The sequence below is a fragment of the Sander lucioperca genome, chromosome 2 (assembly GCF_008315115.2).
Source record: "Sander lucioperca isolate FBNREF2018 chromosome 2, SLUC_FBN_1.2, whole genome shotgun sequence".
NCBI classification, from domain to species: Eukaryota; Metazoa; Chordata; class Actinopteri; order Perciformes; family Percidae; genus Sander; species Sander lucioperca.
Window position 1 is genome coordinate 37,378,176 of NC_050174.1, and position 23,695 is coordinate 37,401,870.

Consider the following 23,695-nt stretch of genomic DNA (forward strand, 5'->3'; position numbering starts at 1 on the left):
TATTATTTTTTACCCCACTGTAATTGTTTTTTTTCTTCCTACGATGGCCCAAATATGCCATTGTACTTCTTTGATTATGTGTTAGGGTAAAAAACTGGAAGACAGTAAGACATTTGTATGATTTGAATAGCTGTCTGTTAGAGATTTCACTTTTACGGGGCGCCTGAACTTAGAAAAACAAAGAAGGGCGCAACATTTGTAGAATTGAGATGGACAAGTTTCGGACGTCTAAAATGCTCTGAAATGCTGTCAGTGTGAAGTTCACCTTCCTGAGCAGGAAGAAAACAGCAGTGAAGAAGAACTAGAAAGAGTTTCTGCTCTCTGCTATGGCTGCTTACAACTCACAGGATTAACCTGGACTGCAACTATGTAATATGGATCTTTTTTCCACTTTTACTATCTTTTTTTCCTCTTTCCCACCTCCTCGGCTTTCTCAGCCCTCCTCATTCTTTATGTCTCCCTCCCTCACTCCTCCCTCTGCTCCGGCCTTCACTGCTAATTAGTTTCAGAGGGAGAGAGAGAGAGAGAGAGAGAGAGAGGGGGGGGGCAGATAAAGGACAGATGAGGAGGAGAGGGAGAATAAAGAGAGCACAGTGAAAAAGAAAAGGGAGAGTTAACTAAAAATGATTCTTCCTGCTACTACAAATACTGCAGTAACTAGTGCTAAAGTATTGACTTGCGACTACTACGTGTAGTCAAGCAGTACAGTACAGCTTTACTGCTATACTTCTATTAAAGGGGTACTCCACTGATTCTACACAAAGATTTACAGTGTATTAGTCACAAGAAGTAATGTATAAGAACACAACATTGCAAAAAGGATTGTATAATGTCTTCCTGTGACTCTAAAAGAGTTTTGTCAAGTCTGAGAAAATAACAATATGTCTCCGAGCCCAAGCGGATAAAATACCCTGATGACTTCACTATGACGTCATCAGTGTATTTCATCCGCTTGGGCTTGGAGACATATTGTACAGGCCCACAGTTGAAAAAGTTGCTTTCAACAGTGAATTTAAATGCAGGACAAAAAGCAAAGCTATTGCCTTAAATACTTTAAGTAAGCAGCCTGTTCTCATGAACCATTCGTACATATAGCTATGAAAAGATAAGAATTGTAATTCGTAAGCATTCCACGTTTTTTTTGCTGTATGCACCCCAATGACTGCTGCTGTATAAGAACACGGCTTGCATAAGATTGAGGTGGCTGGACAGGCGTTAAAACACAGGACTTTCAAGCCAGGGAGTGGAGTTCACTTCCCAGGGAAAACAAAAAGACTTTTACGCAGGAAATGCGTGTTCCTTGGGAGTGTTTTCTTCCAAACCACATTTTTCCTAAACTTAACTAGGTGTGCATATCATACAGACCCATTCATGAGAATACGTTGAATCAAGATGTCTCGTCAAGATGCAAATAAACTTTGCATCTTGACGAAACAGCAACTGCTACTTTACAGACTCGACTACTGTTTCCACTTTTGCTCTTCTCATTCTGAACTCGTAAAATAAGGATGTTTGGACAGTTGCTGTCAGCATCTGATGCGACGAAAAAGGCGTCTTTCAGCGTTTTTGTGTAATGCACCGGGGAGAGCAGCAGTTAGATAGGATTTAGCGAGTAGTATGTAAGGGCGAATTTCCACGTAAAGAGGTTGGTTGGGGTGGTGGATGGGTCAAACACAGGACTATCACCCAGGAGAGTGGGGTTTGCGTCCCGCTTGTCATGCTTGCTTTAGTCATTTTTTTTCTTTCCTCTGTCACAGAACCGTACGCCCACCCACAACCCTTTCCTAAACCCAACCGTCCCGTTCTTCCCGCGTGTAACAGAACCGTACCACCCACGACCCTTTCCTAAACCCAACCGTCCCGTAGTTCCCGCGTGTCACAGAACCGTAAGCCCACCCACAACCTTTTCCTTAACATAACTGCGTCAAAAGGGACGGCAATAGTCCTGACCAAGCATGTTTACTTAAAGCACTAAAGGAGACTTTTAGCGTCAATAAGAACGACAAAGGCACCTGACCAAGCGTCGATATTTTACGAGATGAGTGTGAGAACGTGTTGAACTACTAACTAACACTCAAAGAAGTACTCAGAACTTTTACTAAAAGTAGTAATGTCAAAGTGTAGAAATACTGTTACAAGTCCTGCAATCAAACTTTTACTGAAGTAAAAGTACTTCAGAAAATACAGTATAAATACAAATATATATTTATACATATAGGCCTACTGTTTTGTTATAAATTATCCCCCCCCCCCCCCCCAGTACAGCTCACACCATTAATCACTAAAAAGTAAAACAGTTCCCAGATTTGCTGCTTTAACATTTAATTGTTTTACTTTTAATACTTTAACCACATTTTCATGATTATACAATAAATATAATCATGTCGTATTCACATAGTATACTTTTACTGAGGCAAAATCTTCAATGCATGACTATTTTTACTGTGTGGTATAGGTACATTTACTTAAATAATCATCAGGTCAACCTTTCAATTGGTCCAATACTTTGGTGTATCTACAGTTTTCTCTACAATCAGCATTATATATATGTATAAAGCTGCCAGTCTTTTATTTTTTTAAAGGACTGTTCTAAAACTCATAAACAAGTAAGTTAACCAATGAAAACATTTCACACAGCCACAGCCATTAACGCAATACAAGAAAAGTAGAACAATCTGGAAAAAACAAGTACTTTAAAGAAAATAATGTGTGAGACAGGAATCCGTCCTCTCAGTTAGGACTCTAATTGGACGATGAGAGGTGTCCGAGGGGCCCGCTGAGGGTGTTCGGTGTGTGTTAGCAGCATGTATATGTGTGTGTGTGTGTGTGTATGCGTGTGTGTGTGTGTGTCAGCATTTCGATTTTCTCGCAACATCCTCTCTTTTCTCTCTCCTGGTGAGGAGGAGGCGGTGTCACCACAGTTACGTTCGCCGACGGTGACAGGACAGCAGCTGCTCTCTCTCTCTCCCCCCTTTTCTCTCTCTGTCTCTCTCCCTCTTCATCGGTCCGGATGAACGAAACTCAGGGGAAATCATCACTATGTTTACTCCGACCCCCCTCCCAAGCCACCCACCATCTCTGTCCCATAACCCCCTGCTGCCCGGGCCCCTGCAACCCCCCCTCCCCCCATATCTCTGTTTTCTGCCCCATGATGGCGGTTGTTAGACAGATAGACAGCAACACCCCCCCCTCCTGCCCCTCCACTCTCTCTTGTAAATTTGTGACCTCCACTAGCATCTGAAGAAAAGAAGAAGGAACAGATAGAGGGGGGAAAAAAGGCCGGCAATTGGCGGTGATGTGAGGAGGGGGGGGGAGTAAAGGCCAGACAATTGGTGGTGAGGGATGCGAGAGAGAGAGAGGGAGAGAGAAAAGAGAGATGAAGGGGAGGCAAGAGAAAGAGGCCTTGAGAGGGCGATCAATGCGATGTTCACCTGCCGTCCACCTCCCCAATTTAAAGAGAAGGAGCGCTAACGATTTCCCTGGACGGCTCCCCCAGACTGATGGAGCCCGAGAGGAGAGGAGGCGCAGAGAAAGTAGAAAAATTAAGCTTCAGCGCAGTAATGCATATAGATGGGAGCGAGGCTGTCGGAAAATTAGCTTTTAATGGTGGAATGCATGTAGTTAAAAGCAGAAACAAAGGCGGAAAATGGCTTTTAATAGGCTATGTGAAGAAGTGGAGGTCAAATTTGGGTTTTAATTCAGGAAATGCATACAGATGGGAAAATTATTATTGGACAATTGGTGAAATGCATACAGAGAGAGGAATTTGGGTTTCATACAAGAATGTATGTAAGAAAGAAAGAGTAGAAAATAAGCTTTTAGTGTAAGACTGAATATAAATAGGACAAAGCTCGCTGGAGAATGAATGCAAGAAGAAATAAGTTTTACTGTAATTAACCCAAATGTAAACAGTAAGTCTGTAATGCAAGAATGATTTATTTCTTTTTTTAATTCAGGTAAAACAAAACCAGTAAAAACTTTGTATAACGAGGCATCTAAATGAACCTTTATTCTTGAAATGCAAAAGCATCACAGATATATGTACAGTATGCTGACAACAAAACATCAAAAGATTATTTAGGCGAATTCTTCTTCTGAACACCAGTGGCAGCACTGAGCACACTGCTGTTCAACAGCTATTCATGTACCATCTGGCTATCACCAGACCAAGCTCAATCTTTTAAGATTGAACATTAGTCTGGGGAGTCTGCTCTGTATTTTTTGTGTAGAGGCGTGATCAACGGGCATAGTTCAAATGACTCTGTACGCAATTGGATAGTCCTTCAACCAATCAGACCAATGATCTGGGTGACGTACTTTGCAGAGCCACTAGTGGGGCTAGCTGGTAAATTAGGCTTTTACCAAAGCCGGTCGGTAGTAAGGCAAACACATCCTTTTTTTGTAGGAATTGTTCCAGGGCAGGTTTCTGTTCCGTTTTCAGAGAAAACTTGTTTTGAAATCTTTTAAAACAACAGCGACAGCGGCATCAACGGGTTGCTGCGCTTCGGTGGCCGCCATGTTGAATGTAAACAAAAAGCTGCTTGCCGTTGCTTCTCTATCGTCACCGTGTTAAACCCGCCAATAGCGCGCCAGGTGGATAAGCCAGTTTGTGATTTGTCCCCGCAGATTTGTAACGGAAGCAGGATAGAAAAATGTACAGGTTTCCAGCCTGAGCTGCAGGGAGAAATCAAATCACCGGCAGATCGGGCTGGGTTTACCCAGTCTAGCACCATCTTTTATTTTACATGGTTTGTATTAAGTTTGGTAGAATAGATCTTTCTTGGTCTGACTAAATCATGTTTGTGTGTGAGTGTACAGGCCATCTAAAACCTTGACTGTCCTGGATCACATCTACTCTTCCACCAGCCTTGTCCAGACAACATTATATTTTTACCATTAATTGTATTATATATATTTTGTATTTTACCATTTTACAACTGCACTTGATGGTGACTGAATGATCTTGTAACTGTTCAGCTACATTCACACATGGGCTTAAACTTTATTGATCAATGGTCACATACAATCGCCAGCACAACGCAGGCTCATCTGTGCTCGCACATATAGCTACGAAAATGAATGCACTGTAATTTGTATGTAACCCAAGTATTTATTACTGTAAGCCCCTTATTGACGTTTGCTATAAAGCAGCGCTCTCTACTGTCTCCATCTCCATCTTCTCCCGCTTATCCGGTAACGGGTCGCGGGGGTAGCAGCTCCAGCAGGGGACCCCAAACTTCCCTTTCCCGAGCCACATTAACCAGCTCCGACTGGGGGATCCCGAGGCGTTCCCAGGCCAGGTTGGAGATATAATCCCTCCACCTAGTCCTGGGTCTTCCCCGAGGCCTCCTCCCAGCTGGACGTGCCTGGAACACCTCCCTAGGGAGGCGCCCAGGGGGCATCCTTACCAGATGCCCGAACCACCTCAACTGGCTCTCTACTGTCCGTAGTAATTATGACCGGGTATAAGAGCGTGAACATCCGCGTAGGTAGGGGGTCAGGGTGGCGGATGGTCCCCAAAACAAAGGACTTTCACCCGGGGAACGGATCTTCATGACCTGGAAGTACTACCTAAGGGGACAGGTATTTTATCCCAAACCACAAACTGTATTCTAACCTTAACTAGTCGATTTGGTGTAGCCGTTTCACAATAAGCGGTCGATGCCTAAATATAACTGTCATCACGTCACCGTAATTTCGTAACATTTCATACGAATTGTTCATAAGTTTTCGTACAATATCGTACGTACCTGTTGATGGGAATACGATGTGAATTTTGACTTCTGCGTCTAAACCCATCCTAAGGAGCAGTGTGCTGCTAAAAAGCATCTGGGGAGCAATTTACACATTCACACATGGGCTCTATTGGACATTACACGGCCTTCATAGTCGGGAGCTGGCAGGGTAAAGGGTCCGGTCCAACAGATTCAGACAATTGCGTTTTCATATATAGCTCTTCCAAGTAATGTCTAGATAAGTTCAGGTTTGCAGCGGATGTGTGAAAGGGACTTCATATCAGATCTCAAACATCATGTTTCTAAAAGCCTCATTCAGTTTTTTTAATAGACACCTGTCTGCCAATCATCATGATATAAATTCAGTCTCGTGTTCCTTTATCCGTGTACGTCGATATATAATTCAGTACAGAGTTCGTCTGTTAGTCCCAGTCTGTACTGTTCTTCTGTGTTAGATGTCGATATGTCTGTGTAGAAATGTCAGCAGACTAATTCCTGGGAATCTATTGGACCTGGTGGCCTCAGTGATTCTGAATTTGAATTGGCTGTGTGTCATTGTCATAATATCAAAGCTATAATAAGACACAGTGATATATGTGATCGCCCCCCCTCCTCCTCGCTGTGCCTTTGACACATGTAACTATTCATGTTCCCGCTCTCCTGCCCCGACCTGTCAGCCCTGTCAATATGATTATTCCTCTCTCTAATTGCAGTCAGGGATAAAGAGGAGGGACAAGGAGGTGGAGGAAAAAGAATGAGGAGAAAAAGGTGATAATTGTCGCTGTGGAGGAAGGCGAGACTCAACGGCGCTGCTGTAAGGTCAATATGGCCGACGTGGTGACGGCCGCGAGGAGAGAGGATCTGCACATGATGGGAGAGTCGTTGATGTGGTGGAGGTAAGGAAACGGGGCGAAAAACAGATCTTTCATTGCTGCTTCACATCCACAACCAGTTTGTACAGTTAGCCACTGGGAACAGCATCACTGGTGGAAAGAAAATGTCCAACTACAGTAGAAGTGCTGTCACTTTAATGATGTTTTACACAAGTAGCGACACATTCTTACGCCCAACTCTTCAAATACTGATGCTTGATCAGGACACCTTTCCGTCACTTTTTGATGCTGTGGGTTGGGACCCCTTGGCGTCACTTTTCAACGTGCAAGGTAAAACCACCTGGTTGGTCAATGTGGTCAATGTGCTGCAATGTCCTGTGCGTCCCATACGGACGGGTGCCTTGTGCGTAGGTATCTGACGCTAAGGTCCACTGACCAAGCAACAGCATTTTTGACGAGTTGGGAGTGAGAACAGGTTGCAAGTACAACAAATCCCAGAGTTGCTGATTTGAGACTTGAGACAAAAATGAGAACTGCATGCTATTGGAAGTGACATATTTCAATGTAGTTTGGAATTGTTTTGTTTACATTTTTCGGTTTTATAAGCATGGCAGACTACAAGATTGCAGCACATTTATGACCGCTGTGGTATAATACCACATGGAAACAGTGCAGCTGTATGTTTCATTAATGTAATTATTCCTCTTGCAAAGCAAGACTTTGACAGAAAAAAAATGTCCGTATGTCCGTAAAATGCAAAATCAGAAACAAGTTAAATTAATCATTAGATATTCATTTTAAAGACTTTTTTTGAGGATTAACGGTAAAACCATTCAAGTATCAATCAGTAGTAAAAGCTATTTAACGATCCTTCAGAACTAAAGCTTCACTTGAACCTTGCTCATAATTCTTGTGACTTATAGCTCGGACAAATCTCCTTATGTACTTTGCAAAGTTACAGAGCTGCAGCGCACATTTTAGAAAAGGAAACATTTTGACTTCAAAAGGCTGAGTGATCTGAGTTCAAACTGCAGTACATTGTTTTAGTGGAGATCATTTTCCCTTTCCAAAGTTTTTGGATTGATTTTCAACCTTCCAAGCACAGGCAGAAAACCACTCGATACAAAAATGTGAAAATGACTTTGCTCTGTTCGTACAATACAGGCACTAACAGCATGTTCAGTGCAACAACATCAGTGAGTTCGAAGTATTCAGGCTTAGATCTGCTGTGTGGTCGCCCACATCTTTGCAGCACTTATAATTAAAGTCTGAAAAGACTCTTTACATTTAAAGGGTGAGAGGAACTTGAGCCAATATGTTTACCTTGCAAGGCAGCTGGATTCTTATGATATCACATATCATACAAAAATCTATCCTATCAGTCTTCAACTAGTCCACAGCACCGTGGAGGAGGGTCTGGCTAGTCCACACAGCATTCCGGGATGGGAGAAAAACGTGCTCTTGTTTATTGGCATGTCTTTAAACCAATCACAATCGTCTTGGGTGGTGCTAAGTGCCGGACGGAGTCACCGTGCTGCTGTAAAATAACCTCGGGAAGGAACTTGTTTTGGTGGAACGTGTACGTTCAAAAGTTGTTTTAGTCGTGCAAGAGAAAACTCAGATTAGACAGATAGTCTAGCTAGCTGTCTGGATTTACCATGCAGAGATCTGAGGAGCAGTTAACCATAGTCCTCAGAAATCGACTAGAGTTTAAAATTCCAACACAAATAAAGCAGAAGGAAACGGAACTTCTCAGATGGCTCTGTGTAACGAACCATCTGTATGTACGGGACGAAGGGGTTTTCTACCTGGAAGGAAATTATTTTCTATATGATGTTCATTAACAATGCTTTTAGTCATGCAAGATGGCAGTGATCGATTGTCTGTTAGTCGGTCAGTCCACTAATTTGGTCAAGACTGAAATATATCAACAACTATTGGATGGATTGCCGTCAAATTTGGTTCAGACTTTCATGGTTCCAAGAGGATGAATCCCACTGCCTTTAGTTAGTCTACTGACTTTTCCTCTAGTGCCGCCAGCAGGTTGACATTTGTGCTTTAGAGTGACAACTTAACAGCTATAGGATGGATGGATGGATGTATTGTGTGATGGCAGTGTTAACTAACATACATCTTTTGGATTATTATTTCTTTACATTGCACATTCCATCCTCTTCATTTAAAACTCTGTGCAGCTCTCTAAATTTTAAAATGGGTCAAACAAACACAAGACTTTAACCCAGGGGGCTGCTGTTCGTGTCCTGTGGGAAACCAAAAGTCAACGTTGGCTTACTTATTTACTTAAAAGTAAACTTAGGCTACGAAACATACTTAACTTACCTCACGAATGTGAAGTACTTAACTTACGTACATGAGTTAAGTTACATAAAAAAACGTACTTATTTTAATCCAATTCCCGATCTTTTCCGAAACCTACATGTAGTAGTTTTGTTTCAATTCAGTAAGATAGCCTGTCTGACTGTCTGATCGTGTTTCTTGTCCCTAGCTCTCAGCTTTTCATTTGGTGAGTACACAGTTATTATTACTGATGGATAAAAACGATGACCTAAGATGTAATACAGAAGAATTATCCTTAAATATCAGTGTGACTGCAGCAGTTGTGTTGTGGTTAGTTTGCGGTTGTGTGTAGGTTAGCTGTTAGTTCTCAGGGCAGCTCCCTCTCTCTCTCTGTCTGATGATGTGTTTGCTGCTGACCTTTAAACAACTCTGTCCCATCATCCTCCTCTTACAGAGGCCTACAGGGAGCACACACACACACGCACACACACAAACACACACGCACGCACGCACGCACGCACGCATGCTCAGACACATACACACACACTCAGAGTTATACAAAGAGAGAAAGGATGGACAGTCCTGAAAACACACAATCATGCATGTAAATATGTTTCTGCTGGCAGGGGAATACACACAGTATACATGTGAAAATGAGTTCTCACACACACACACACACACACACACACACACACACAAAGACACACACACATGTATGAACACACTCACTGAAGCATCACTGTCTGAGGTTTGGTGGTAATGAGGCCTGTCATCCTTCCACACAGCCTCTCTCCCTCCCTCCCTCTTTCTTTCTTTCTTTCTTTTTTCATTGATCCACTAACAGATCCCCAATATAACAACTTGCAGTCGCTGTGGGAGCCTCCCCTCTTTCCTCCCCTCTTTCATCTCCTCCTCCTCGACACGCATCCCTCCGGACCATTTAAAAACCTACCACCACTTTCTATCTCTCCTCCTCCGCTCTGTCTCTTTCTCTCTGTGTCTCTCTATCGCTTTCTATTTCTCTCTTTGCTCCTCCGAAACCCTCTCCTCTTGCCCTCCGTCTCGGGCTCTCTGCTGGTTCGCCGGGTTCAGACAGTCTTGTTATATCGGCTGACAAACGGAGAGAGGGGTTTCTCTTCTCCTTTGCAGCGTGCTCAGGAGAGATGGTGGATGTTTAAGGTGGTAGTTTGTCCGTCTGTCCGTCTCACCTGGTGGTCCTGTGGAATAATAAAACAACAACAGACAGAAAATATAGACTCAGCTGAGATGTTTCAAACAGGAGAGAGGGTCAGAAAATGTCATTTTTCTCTCAGAGTTTGTGTCCCTGTTTACATTTTACATGCTGATATGCTCTTTAAAATAACCCATAACTCTTTATTATAGTAGTATTATAGTATATAAGTATTATATAGAGGGTTGTAGGATTGTATAAATTATATTAAAATGTATACATCACACCTGGGCCCTCTTATAATTTATCATAATGTACCAGATTTAAACCACAAAAAAACAATCCTTTTTTAAAAAAGCTAAGCATAAGCTATTTTTAGGAAAGCATCTTAAATTTTAAATATGACTGAACATAGAGAGGGTGTCAAAATGTGACGACATCTAGGTTAAAACCAGGTTGAATTTGTTTCATAAATGTTGTTTCAACAGCCCTTAAATGATTATGTTTCTTCATGTAGTTAGGCTCTGCTTCATGTTGAAATATAGTCATTTAAATGTGGTTGAAACAACATTTATATGTCACTTTTGAACCAAATGTTATGATGGGTTTGGATGTCTGGAGTGTGTCTTACATACATAACATTACACACAATAACGTATGTTGAAAGTCACTCACTGTAATCCGCTCTTCATAATAGCCAATGAAGTGGTTCCTTTTTACCCCGACCGCCATACCAGTATTGTATTAATGAATTTGAAGAAATCCAAACCTGAAAGACATTCAAATCAACAAATCTTACAGGATATGTTATAAGATGTTTCCTGGAAGAAAAAAAAAGAAACAAAATCAGAGATTACATCTCAGCAAATGTGTCTTCTAAATGTCCAAAAACACAAATGTACCTTTTGTTCAGTTCAAATTTCTCAGCCTGACATGAAGTTTGTAGCTTTTCTCACCCTGCTTTTTACTGAAGACGAACTTGGGGTTTGTCCTCCAGCCTTGATGATGCACACACGGTATTGACTTTGTTTGTAAAGAGTGCACAGATAGTGTCACGTGACTTTAATGACCTTTAAAGGAAAACTCACCTTGCAGCATGGAAATGAAGCAAGAAACTCAGTGCAGAAATACAAACCCCGATTCCAATGAAGTTGGGACGTTGTGTAAAATTTAAATAAAAACAGAATACAATGATTTGCAAATCCTTTTCAACCTATATTCCATTGATACACTACAAAGACAAGATATTTAATGTTTAAACTGATAAAATGCATTGTTGTTTTGCAAATATTCACTCATTTTGAATTTGATGCCTGCAACACGTTCCAAAAAAGCTGCGACAGGGGCATGTTTAAGATGGAAGATGTAGGAAGAAGATGGGCGACAAAACAGATGAACAGAGCTGAAACTCTTCCGGAGTGTCAGACTACCGGTCACCTTTAGCTGTTCCAGAAGTAAGAAAATCCGGATTATTTTCTTAATTTGTGGAGATCCGACGTTTCAGAGGAGCGAACGCATCGAGCAGACGACGGTGATATATTTCATTGTTTTCTGTCGACTTCCTGTCTTCCTCTTGAGATTTCTGCTCCGCTCTGACCTTTGTGTTCGGAGATGTTTTCCTCCCGTGTGTGTGTGTGTGTGTGTGTGTGTGTGTGTGTGTACGCGTGCGCGCGTGTGTGCGTGTGTGCGCGTGCGTGTGTGTGTTGTAGAACAGGGGAAAACAAATCACCCGCTGTAGTTCTCATTAGCAGCAGTTTTGTGTCAGCTCTGAGAGATCAGCTGTCAGCTCTCGGCCTTCCTCTGCAGCTTCACCTTTTACCGACGATAATTACACCGTTTAACGCCAACGCTTCTCAAATGGCGGCCTGCAGACCCACAACTTGTTCAATCCAGAGAAACAAAAAGGGTCTCTGCATTATTCAGGACAAAGTTGGAGTCTGAATGAAAAGAGTGTTTTAGATTGTTTTCACACGCAGCAGGTTCTAACGCAGAATGACTACAGGACCTCGCTTGTTCTTATGTTCTTATGTTGCTCGCTGTTCTTATGCCTTGTGCACACTAGAGGATTTTCAAATCTTAACCGATTTTCAAAATAAGGGGGGATCACGAACATAACGACAGATTTAAAGGAGAATTACTGTGGCTTGCACAGTAATAGCGTTACTGAAGGCTAGCTGTAGTCTCACGCTGAAGTCCCACTGATATGGTCATAACCACTACAGTGCTCAATTACCTATTTTTGAGGAGGAAATAAAGTTCAAGTTTTTGTCACGAAGGCATGACCTCCGTGATCGTCTCTTCTGGGCTTTAGGTGAAGGGACCGATGGTAAAAGAGGTAGGTGACAGTACAAACTTTGAATTTAAACGGTTTCTTCACAATGTCTGAGTTGAAAACGCATCTTGTTGTCACGTAAGGGCCCTGTTCATGTTGCACAGAAATTTTAATTGCATTTTGTGTCTGTTAAGAGGCACAAAGGCACTCTTTAGAACATGCCCCCACAACTGGCATTTTAGCTAACTGGGAGCTCTGGCCATTAGCTGCAGCAACTCCAGTTTGCTAGCACCGATTTTGGTCGTTTTTTTCCTATCGACAGTATTGGAGAAATCTAGCGATCAAGATTCAGGTAAAAATCGGCCGGAATTCTCCTTTAACCGATTTTGTATATTTTAATCTAAGAACGCACACACTGGACGCAGGGCCAGAAATTTGGCGTAAAACGATTGATGCGATGAAAACGCTAAATGATTTCAGAGTGGCAATTCCAGGGCCTATGGATCACACAAAAACTTGTGCGATCAAATGTGACTTCAGAAAAATGAAAGCACCGCAGCACCTGTGTGTGCTATGCTTTGCACCAAAAAAGGAAAAACTGTGGGTGAACCAAAAAAGGAAAAACTGTGGGTGAAGTCATGTCTGAGAAAACAGAATCATTGGGCACGTTCAATCTCAAAACGGTGTGCAGCGTGTTGCTACAGTTTCCTGGTTGAACGACATGTTTCCTCGGAATGGTGTAACGGTGTGCAATGGCTTTGAGTTATGTTTTCTCTCGTTCTGGTGGGTGTGTCTCTCGTTTATTGGCTGTGTCACAGGTGATACCCAATCAGAAGAGACTTGTCTGTAAACTCGTGGTAATAAAAAGGCAGACCGCTTTGGCCCACAACGCATCCCGTCTCAGTTTTAAAAAAAACGCGTTGCTACGTTTTGTCGGGGCTGAACGTGGCCATGGTTTACACATTTTCGCGCTGCGACGGGTGGCCAATTTGTTTTCCTACTATGGCCATGCCAAGACCCGCCCTTCAATAGCAGCTCGATTGGTTGGGGTTAGGCATTGACCTCGAGTGATTAAGGTTAGGAATCGGATAGTCGATTGGTCAGGGGATAGGACCTGTACAAATCGGGTTACGTTACCTTGCGTAAGCATGGACGCCTGGCCAATACTAGTGATTTAAGGGCGGGTCTTAGCGTGGCCATAGTAGGAAAGAAAGCTCAATATTCCATCGCTGTTCCTTTGACACTACAGGATCACACTACACAACACAATTTTCACAATAACTGCAGAAGGTGGGGTATCAGATGACAAGTTGAAATGTGTTCTAATGATAAATGTATTTATCATGTAAATACATATCAATTGCATTGTCAGTGATATGAGTCAGTAAGTACATTTTTGTACTTGATTCCATTTAAGGACAACCAAGAACACAATGACAAAAGTACAAACATTTATCAACAGCTGCCGGTGGCAGATCTTGAGCATCCACTGACCAGATACCATCAGCAACAAGGATCTCTGGCAGAGAATGGGCCAACAACCAGTGGAAGAAGAGATCAAAAGAAAACAATGGGGATGGATTGGCCACACACTCTGGAAACCAAATACAAGCACCACCAGGCAGGTCCTTAGATGGAACCCCCCCCAAGGCACAAGACAGAGAGGCAGGCCCAAGATTAGCTGGCGAAGGGACCTCGAGACAGACATCCAGCAGAGCGGGATGACATGGAAACAGCTGGAAGAAAAGCCCAGGACACTCTGGCAAGCTGTGGTCAACGGCCTATGCTCCATGAAAAAGGAGCGATAGGCGTAAGTAAGTAAGTAAGTAGTAATAGACCTTTGCATTGGCCCCGGGGCCTTGAGCCTGGTGTACCCTTTGACGCAGCTTGCGTAGGTGATGACGACAGGACGTAGGTATGTAGTGTAGTAGCACTCACATCCTTGCAATGTGAAACTAAAATTAACCGGATCAAATGTATACAATGTAACAAAAATGTAAAGCTTGGTTTGGACTTTCAAGTGTGAAAAGGCCCTAAAAGAGTTGAAGAGGATCACCTGAACGCTGCATTAAAAACTGGAACACAACGGAAAAACAGAAAAAGATCACAGACAAAATAACTGAACATTGTCTCAGGTTTGTTTGCAACAGCATATTGTTTATTGTATAAAACACACATGTTGGCACTCTCCTTCTGCTGTTACTATAAATAATGACAACAAAACTCCTGATATGTTTGCTGAAGAGGTTTTGAATGCTACATTAACTTCAGTGACATGTCATAACCTTCCTGGATTGTTACTCTACCGTGACAGTTTTGGGTTAACTGAAATCCCAACATTAAAAGAACAATAACTAATGATATTTACAGTCAGAATTAGTTCACTGATCTGGTCATAGTCAGATAGATACAACACACCTCTAACACAAAGTACAACATCTAAATCATTACTGAGAGGACAGCTACAGTATTAGTACAGTATTAATACACACTTCCACACAATTTTCCTTCCTGTGCAATTTGTGCTCTAGTTTTTGCAAACATGATATGGTTCATAAAGCATCAGGAAGACAATATCTCCATTTACATGTAACCAAAACAGGAGAAAGGAAATCTTCATTTTCAACGATGGAAAGATAAAGTGCAAGAATGGCATTTGACACTTGCTACACTACGTCTTTTTTGCATATGTTTGTTAACAGTAATTGAAATGAAGATATTTAAGTATTGATTAGTTGCATAGAAAATGCAAGCATATTGCAAATAAAAAATGATTTGGCAATTAGAGATTAAAGGTCCTATGACATGCTGCTTTTTGGATGCTTTTATATAGGTCTTAGTGGTCCCATCTGAAGTCTCTTTTATATAGACCTTAGTGGTCCCCTAATACTGTATCTGAAGTCTCTTTTATAGAGACCTTAGTGGTCCCCTAATACTGTATCTGAAGTCTCTTTCCCAAAATTCAGCCTTGGTGCAGAATTACAGCCACTAGAGCCAGTCCCACAATGAGCTTTACTTAGGATGTGCCATTTCTGTGTCTGTAGCTTTAAATGATATTGAGGAGGAGAGAGGGGGGGCAAGGTGGAGGGTGGGGGTGTGGCCTTGACCAACTGCCATGCTTTGCTTGTTTGCAAGCCATGATGTCGCTCTCTTTCTCATGGGTGGGCCAAAATCTCCCCGGGCGGGCAAAGCAGAGAAAGGGGAGGTAACCTTTCCCCTTATGATGTCATAAAGGGAAGATTCCAGATTGGCCCATCTGAGCTTTCATTTTCTCAAAGGCAGAGCAGGATACCCAGGGCTCGGTTTACACCTATCACCATTTCTAGCCACTGGGGGACCATAGGCAGGTTAGGGAAACTCACATTAATGTTACAAAACCTCATAAAGTGAAATTTTCATGCCATGGGACCTTTAAAGAGGAGCTACATAGTTCTGTAAATTCAAGTTTCCATGATGTTTGTCATGTTTAAAGCACAGTTCATTATTTAGTTTGATACAGGGTTTTAGGGAGGATGCCAGCTAACATTAAAAAGTTAGCATGAACCACAGTGAATTTGATGAATTCTCTCTGCATACAGTGTGTTACTATCAGCTGACAATCCCATATCTCCAGATTTTGGCGTTTGTTTTACATGCTCATCTATGACGGGTCCTTTTACACAGGGTACGTTATGAATAAATAAACAGATCAGTGTTGCCAACTTGGCGACTTTCTCACTAGATTTATACAACTAAAAGCATGCCTTAAAGCAGCCATATTATGCTCATTTTCAGGTTCATAATTGTATTTTAAGGTTGTACCAGAATAGGTTTACATGGTTTAATTTTCAAAAAACACCATATTTTTGTTGTACTGCAGTGCTCTCTCTCACTGCTGCAGATCCTCTTTTCAGCTGGTCTCTGTTTTAGCTACAGAGTGAGACCTCTTTTCTTCTTCTTCTTCTGTACTATCTTTGATTGCACTTGCACATGTGCAGTAGCTCAGATGTAGATCATGTCAGCTAGCTAGCTCCATAGACAGTAAAAGAAAGGCTGTTTCTACAACTTCGGTCAGTTACAAGGCAGGATTAGCTGGGAGACTTCTAAATGAGGGCGCACATGGAAGTAGTTCTTTTGTAGATTATGGTGAACTTGTGTGTGTTGTAGCAGTGCTTTGCTATTGAGAACGAGGTAGCATGCTAGCGTTAGCATTAGCGTTAGCATGCTAACGCTACGAGCTAATGGTTGCGGTTAGCCTGCTCGTTTCGGCTTGTGACGTCACAAGTCGTGCCGATTTTGAACAGCTCACCCAGAGGCTGAAGACAGGACACATTCAGAAACTGTATCTCACTCTAAACAGCATGGATGGATTTTTTTCAAAGTTTGTATGTGTGTGGAAGCACCAGAGACACAACATAACAACCCAAATCCCAGAAAAAGTGATTTTTTCATAATATGGGCACTTTAAAGCGTAACTCTCGCCAAAATGCAACCTAGGGTCTTTTTGTGAATGTACCCGAGTCAAACTTTCGTTTAAAAGCATATTTAGGAGAGAAGCGCCACTTTTAAGATGTAGAGCCCCTGGTGATACTTGGAGCAAAGTTTCATGTTGTGTTAAGCCTTCTTAGTGTTTTAAAAATAGCTATTTTGAGGCTCGCATAAAAATGCCCCTAGCACTCCCATTCTAAAGGCCATTAGACTGAAAAAACGAAAATACGGTACATCTTAAAGTGGCGTTTCCGTCCTAAATATGCTTTTAAACGAAAGTTTGACTCGGGTACATTCACAAAAAGACCCTAGGTTGCATTTTGGCGAGAATTACGCTTTAAGGCTCATGAATCCTTTTAAAACCTTTTGGTTGTAAAATAAAAAATAAAAAAGCCAAAATCTGCTGATTCTAAAGTTGCTTTGTTGTCGAAATTGAATCTAGTTCAAAACGTGGCAATCCTAAAAAAGTGGCCATTTTGGAGATATAAGGTTTTCACCTGAGCATAGAGAATCAAAACATTTTAAACAAATACCCAGCCCTAGTTGCTAGCATGTTGGTGTCAGCACGTTAACATGCAAAAGTGATAATATGAGAATCTGAATTTGGACTTCTGATTGATCACCAGAATCTAATAATCACATAGTGTCTTTGTTCTACAGTAAACCGTCTAAAAGTGGCGTTTACCAGCCCTCCACCTCCACCACGAAGGGCTCTTTGACGGGGATCCTGCCGCTGTTGACGATCACACACTCGGTGTACGGCAGGTTTCTGTCGTTGGTGTCCTGGAGCTCGATGGTGTGAACCACAGACTGCCAGAGGAGACGGACAGAAGCAGGTTAGGTACAGGTTTTATATAGGAGATCATCTGTAACAAGCAAAGTGGGTTATTTTTCCATAACTGCACAGCTAAGAGTGCATTATTAACATTTTGGGGCACAAAGTGCTCATATTATGCTTTTTGGCTTTTTCCCTTTCCTTTATTTATATATTTATATTTTATACTTTAGTTATATATCTTTTTGTGCATGTTATAGGTTTACTAAGTGAAGAAGCCCAAAGTCCACCACAAAGGGACTTACCATCTCCAACAGAAAACACTGTTCACAAACTGCTCCAAACAGCTCTATTGTAGTCCAGCCTTTATTTCCGTGACGAACGTGGTCACTTTGTAACGCACATTATAATGCTCGCCTAGCTGCTAGCATGGCACGCCCTCTTACTCTGCTTCTGACTGGCTAGTAGTCCTTACCTAGCTACTGCGCATGTGCGACTCCCAACAAAGATGGAACAGAAGTGAGATGCCTCGCTCTGTAGCTAAAACAGAGAGCTCAACACACAGGGTGAAAAGAGGAGCTGCAGCAATATGCAGTACAACAAAAATATGTTTTTTTTTGAAAATTAAACCACATAAACCTATTCTGGTACAACCTCTAAATACAATTATGAACCTGAAAATGAGCATAATACGAGCACTTTAAATCGTTGTTCTTTTCAATTGGTTAGGGATGGGTTCAATGTCTGCATTAATGTCTATGTTGCATTTTATTGCTGTAGATGCTTAAGGTTGTGCTCATTTTAAATCCTTCATATACTGTTGGGTAGTTGAATCTACAGCAATGCATCATGTTCTGTAAGATCATCATATGTTTGTAGCGTCGCTGTCCTGTGAGAACCATGTATCTCTAAAAAGTTTGAAAACTTTTCACGTTGTCAGAAAAACAGCCCTGTTTTCAGCTTTGTGAGGATGCATTGTCCAGCTGATCCATGAGGCTTTTTAAAGACTTTATTTAGCTTAGGAAGTAGGAGAATTTTCTCAACCCATAAAGGAACACTTCACCCTTCAGACATTCAACATCAACACATCTGGAGATACATTGTTTGTACTGGACAGGAAGGGGATGGAAAACTCATCTGAGAAGTAACTAAAGCTGTCAGACAAATGTAGTGGAGTAGAAAGTACAATATTTATTTCTGAGATGTAGCAGAAAATGGAAATACTCAAGTACAAGTACCTCAAATTTGTTCTTAGGTACAGTACGTGAGTAAATGTACTTATTTACATTCCACTATTGTTGTGATCAAATCTTAGATGCCCTTTTCCCTTCACTAATTAATGAACTGTAAGTTTTTGTTTGTTTGATAGTTTAGGAATTAACTTTTTTCATCTCTCCTCAGAGTCCACTTAGGATAATTAAGCCAACTTTATTCTAAAACTTCAAATGTCATATCTGTTAATGGAAATCTAACCATATGTCACAACAAACCTGCCTATTCTTTAAAGCAACATGCAGCAGATTAATGAAAAGTGTCTGAGGGTCCACCCACCATCCCATCCAGGACTTTGCCAAAAACCACGTGTTTCCCATCCAGCCACGGTGCTTTGGCAGCCAGGATGAAGAACTGCGATCCGTTGGTGTCCGGACCGGCATTCGCCATACTCACCTGGTACATAAACACACACACACACACACTTCTCCATTTAATACATTATACCATCATAATTTTGACAAGTTATGTTTAGATTTTAGGTCACCTAGCTGATCCTCTCATTAAGAAAAACTACATTTAAAGTAGAAACTGAGAAATACTGAGGTCATAAATAGAAACACAAATGTGTGTGAGCTCACCCAGCCGGCTCCTAAATGCTTCAGTTTGAAGTTTTCATCTGCAAAAGTTGTTCCATAGATGCTGTGACCTGGATGGAAAAGTTTGGTCACTTTCAGGTGGTGACAAATTTGACATGAAATCTAAAAACTGTAAAAGACTGGCTCCTTGCTCTGTGTGAAGTTAACAAGAAAGGTTACATGCGTACAAACCATTGCTCTGATTTATATCACAAATGGGCCGTTTTACCCTATAATACTAATGGGCTTTACAGTGTTGTGTGTGAAACAGAGGGTGTATGTATATAGTGGTGTTGTGGTGAAACACTGAGCATATGAATGGACAGCACAGAAATGGAATACCCTGCAGGAGGAGTTTCACGAGTTTCTGTGGATGCATCAATGCTTTTTTTCTACAGTAAATGGTTTGACTGAGGCTGTCCCAAGGGGGTAAGCGTGCATCCGCAAAGTGTACCTCCTATGGGGAGATTCAAAGGCTAACAAGCCATCACCTTCCGTTAGCATTCCATTGACTGCCATTCATTTTGGTGTCACTTTGACAGCGAATAACTTTACATCTGAAGCGTTTAAAGACTCTATTTGTCCATTGTTTATTTCTAAAGAAACTCAACAATGTATAAAAGGCTCCAGTACCTTGTATCTCACATTATGGCTCCGTAGCAGCCGTATTTGTAAAAATATGGTAACGATTCTGTCATGACCACGCAACTTTCTGTTGCACAGTAGAGAAATTACTGTATAGTCAGGAGAAGCTCACAGGCAATCGGGGGGATATGGAGGCATACAGTCAAGGTAGAAGCCCATAGAGAGGCCATGAAAAGCATCAGAACAAAATATTTAACGTTTTGATGGATTGGAAATACTTCGGTATGTGGCAAGTGAATTTATATGAAGTAACATCTCTGCAAGATTGGGAATGATTGAGATTTCTCTTGGCACAGCTACCAGAAGACAACTTTCAGACAGGTTTTTCAAACTAAGTAGTTTGGATGCCTAAACATAACCAACCAAACCAAACGGTTTCACAACGTTATTGAAGTGTTTAAAACCACGACCGTTACATTCTCTGCTTGAGGGCGGGAATTGCTCCTGTGGGTCGTATTAGAGGGTAGGAATAAACCAAGATTCGGTTTGACTTCAGTGTACAATCCGACAGAAAGTGAGTGTTTGGTATTTATAAGATGTACTATTGTCACTTTGAGTCTCACCTCCAGTTCCATCTTCAGCTGTAAAGTCTCCTCCCTGGATCATGAAGTCCTTGATGACTCTGTGGAACTTTGTCCCTTTGTAGCCATAACCTTTCTGCAGAGACATGCAAGAAACTTAACGTCTGCACGAATACAAGCAAACCCAAAGACCACTGCATTCACAGTAAAGGCTGATTTATGCTTCTGCGTTAAATCGACGCCGTGGGTACGTACGTAGGTACAATGACATACCGACCCTACGCCGTAGCCTGATGTGCACCTCTCACTTCTCCATTAACAACATGAAATCAAGGAGAAGGTTTAACTTTTCCTGCTAAAGATTTTCGACCATGGTCAAAAAGCACAGGGGAGACACTTTGTTTCTCCCACTATGCCTCTCTAGAGTCCTCGCTCCGAAGCTAATCACCGTCACTCTCTCACTCGCTCTACCACACACTCCCCAGGATACACACATGCCGGCCCTGCTATTCTCTTAAAGAGATCGACGCACAAGTATGAACTTCAGGCCACTTACCTAGGCTACAGCGAAAGCTCTGCGTGGAGCCTCCACAGAAGCATTTATCAGGCTTTAGAGAGAGTTAGCAGCTTTAAAAGGGTTAAGGGGAGACTCAATGGAAAGATTTAACAAAAAACTAATATTTGCTTCATAAGGCAAGTTTTTTGTGTGGAAATGTATGTACATTAAATATATAGAAATAAATTAAAAAGGCACATGCAACACACAACCACTCTATATAATTATTTTCAAAATTAAATGCCTGATGTTTTATTGATAAAATCACAACTAATCTGCAACATTGACTACAGATATGAAAGTGAAACATTGTATGATTCAGGGTCATCTGATCAACTTTCCTTTAAATAAAGACTTACAAACAACCCGATGAATTACAGACTGGAAAGTTTTCTGGAGATACTTCATTGACTTTAAGAATTAAATATACAAGATAAAAGAAATGATAAGCCTAAAAGAATTTGTAATATGATTATGAAAAATATAATGAAAAATATTTGTGAAATGGAACTTTTGAAACAGCTGTAAGAGTAAAGTGTGTGTGTGTGTGTGTGTGTGTGTGTGTGTGTGTGTGTGTGTGTGTGTGTGTGTGTGTGTGTGTGCTCGCTTGTATACACCATCATCCTACCTCTCCAGTTGCCAGGGCGACAAAGTTATTGACAGTGAGTGGGACAACCTCCCCAAAAAGGCCAACGACGATCCGCCCCACCTCGTGACCCGCCACTGTAATGTCAAAAAACACCTGCACGCACACGCACACGCACGCACACACACACACACACACACACACACACACACACACACACACACACACACACACACACAGCTTCAAAACATGTCCATCAAAACTAAACAAGTGGAACAAATGTTCTCCAGTTTAAAACACTTTATTCACCAAACGTTCAGCTATCTCAGTTCCATGTGTTTGGAGAGTAAAGAATGGAGTTTAACAGAAGAGTTGCTTTATTTTTATGGATTAGTATGAGATGTTGAACTCAACTTTTACAGCCTATTTTAGTACAATAACTGTGATGGGTATCTGGATATCGAGATGATTTACTGTAACATTTCTGTCTAAATAGCCCATTTACTGCAAACACAGGATATTACTGCACTGAAGGTTTGACTGATATACTTTTACAGGAGTATAAGTCCATGATCACTACTTTATGGAGACATATTGTCTGTTTTAATAGACTATTATTTTATATCATTGAACATTTATATTAAAGTTGTCTGTTTCATTAACACAAACACCCCTGTTTAAGGGGCACCCTTTCACAATAAAAACATTAGACTGGCCATCATAAATTACTAAATTAGCCTATATGATAGTACATATTTATATTCAGGTCAGGTCCCGTGCGTGTATTTGTGCGCGAACCCGTGCAAACGACCTGCAGGCAAACGAACTGCGTATTCGTCTGAATGTACACGTGTACAGCTGTGTGTGTGCGTGCGTGTGTGTGGATTGTCTCACATATTCTGGAAAGATCTGTAAATAGCCTACGTGGTGATACAAGTGTGTGTGTTCCCGGTCCAGGCCTCCCTCCACTGAGACCGGAGATGTCGTCTCTCAGTGTCTGTGTGTGTGTGTGTGTGTGTGTGTGTGTGTGTGTGTGTGTGTGTGTGTGTGTGTGTGTGTGTGTGTGTGTGCGCGCGCTGAATGCTGAATGCCAGTTATAATCGACGCTCGATGCGGCAAATCTCATCACCCACCTTCTCGGTGACTTTCGGTCCTCTCCGTGATGCCGCCCCGGACACCGACTGCAGACATGCGGCAGAGAGGAAGAGCAGAGCGGGTATAATCGTCCGGAGCTCCATCTTTACGGGAGACAGCGGTGGCAACCGGGCCCCTGCTGAGAGTAACGGCGAGGGAGGGGGGGGGGGGAATCACAGCGAGTCACAGCTGTGAGGCTGGCCGTGATACAGCGCTCCAAACCCGGCCACATCAACAGACCACTCCCCCCTGTGGGCTGGATATGGATCAGAGTCCCGCCCACTGAGGAGAGGAGAGGAGAGGAGAGGAGAGGAGAGGAGATAATGAGAGAAAAGCTAACAAGGAGAGGGGCCAAGGTGGAGGATAAAGGAAAGGAGAGAGGAAATTAAAGGACAAAATGAAACGGAGAGGAGAGGAGTAACAAGGAGAGAAAAGGAAACAAAAACAAGTGTAGTCTGGAATCAAGGTGAGCCAAGAGGAGAGAACAGGATGAAAGGGAAATAAAAGAGAGATGAGGAGAGGAGAATAAGAGGGGATGGGAGAAAATGAAAAGAAAAGTTGCCAAAAAGCTGCATAGAAGAGTCAATGACACGTTTTACATTATAAAATAAAATATTTAAATCATCTGGGAACTGCTCAAATTTTGTCTTCAAAATCTGCAAATCCCAAAGTAACACTTTAAAACAAAGGACTCTAAAACACTCTAAGTCGGTGGTTCCCAACCTGTGGTTGGAGACCCTCCAAGCGGTCTGATGAATAACTTTGAGGGGCTCATGGGACAGGGGGGGAAAACATTCCTGCTGCACAACTGATCTCTCTGCTCGAATAAAGGTTAGCAGTCCTGTTTGTGTC

The 23,695-nt window shown here is 41.9% G+C and overlaps 1 protein-coding gene and 1 long non-coding RNA gene across 2 annotated transcripts; both read right to left on the reverse strand.

The window, feature by feature from the left end:
* Positions 1 to 291: 291 nt before the first annotated feature.
* LOC116053860 lies at positions 292 to 12,683 on the reverse strand. Its single transcript, XR_004105949.2, has 3 exons — positions 12,359 to 12,683; positions 4,124 to 4,125; positions 292 to 301 (listed from the first exon to the last, which is right to left on the reverse strand). It is a non-coding gene; the product is annotated as an uncharacterized LOC116053860 (long non-coding RNA).
* A 4,475-nt stretch (positions 12,684 to 17,158) lies between these two features.
* LOC116054029 (peptidyl-prolyl cis-trans isomerase C) lies at positions 17,159 to 23,084 on the reverse strand. The gene is made up of 6 exons (XM_031305313.2): positions 22,843 to 23,084; positions 21,752 to 21,865; positions 20,610 to 20,703; positions 19,405 to 19,472; positions 19,103 to 19,219; positions 17,159 to 17,586 (listed from the first exon to the last, which is right to left on the reverse strand). Exons 1-6 carry the CDS (start codon positions 22,945 to 22,947, stop codon positions 17,458 to 17,460), a joined length of 627 nt encoding a protein of 208 aa, XP_031161173.1. The 5' UTR covers positions 22,948 to 23,084; the 3' UTR covers positions 17,159 to 17,457.
* Positions 23,085 to 23,695: the final 611 nt, after the last annotated feature.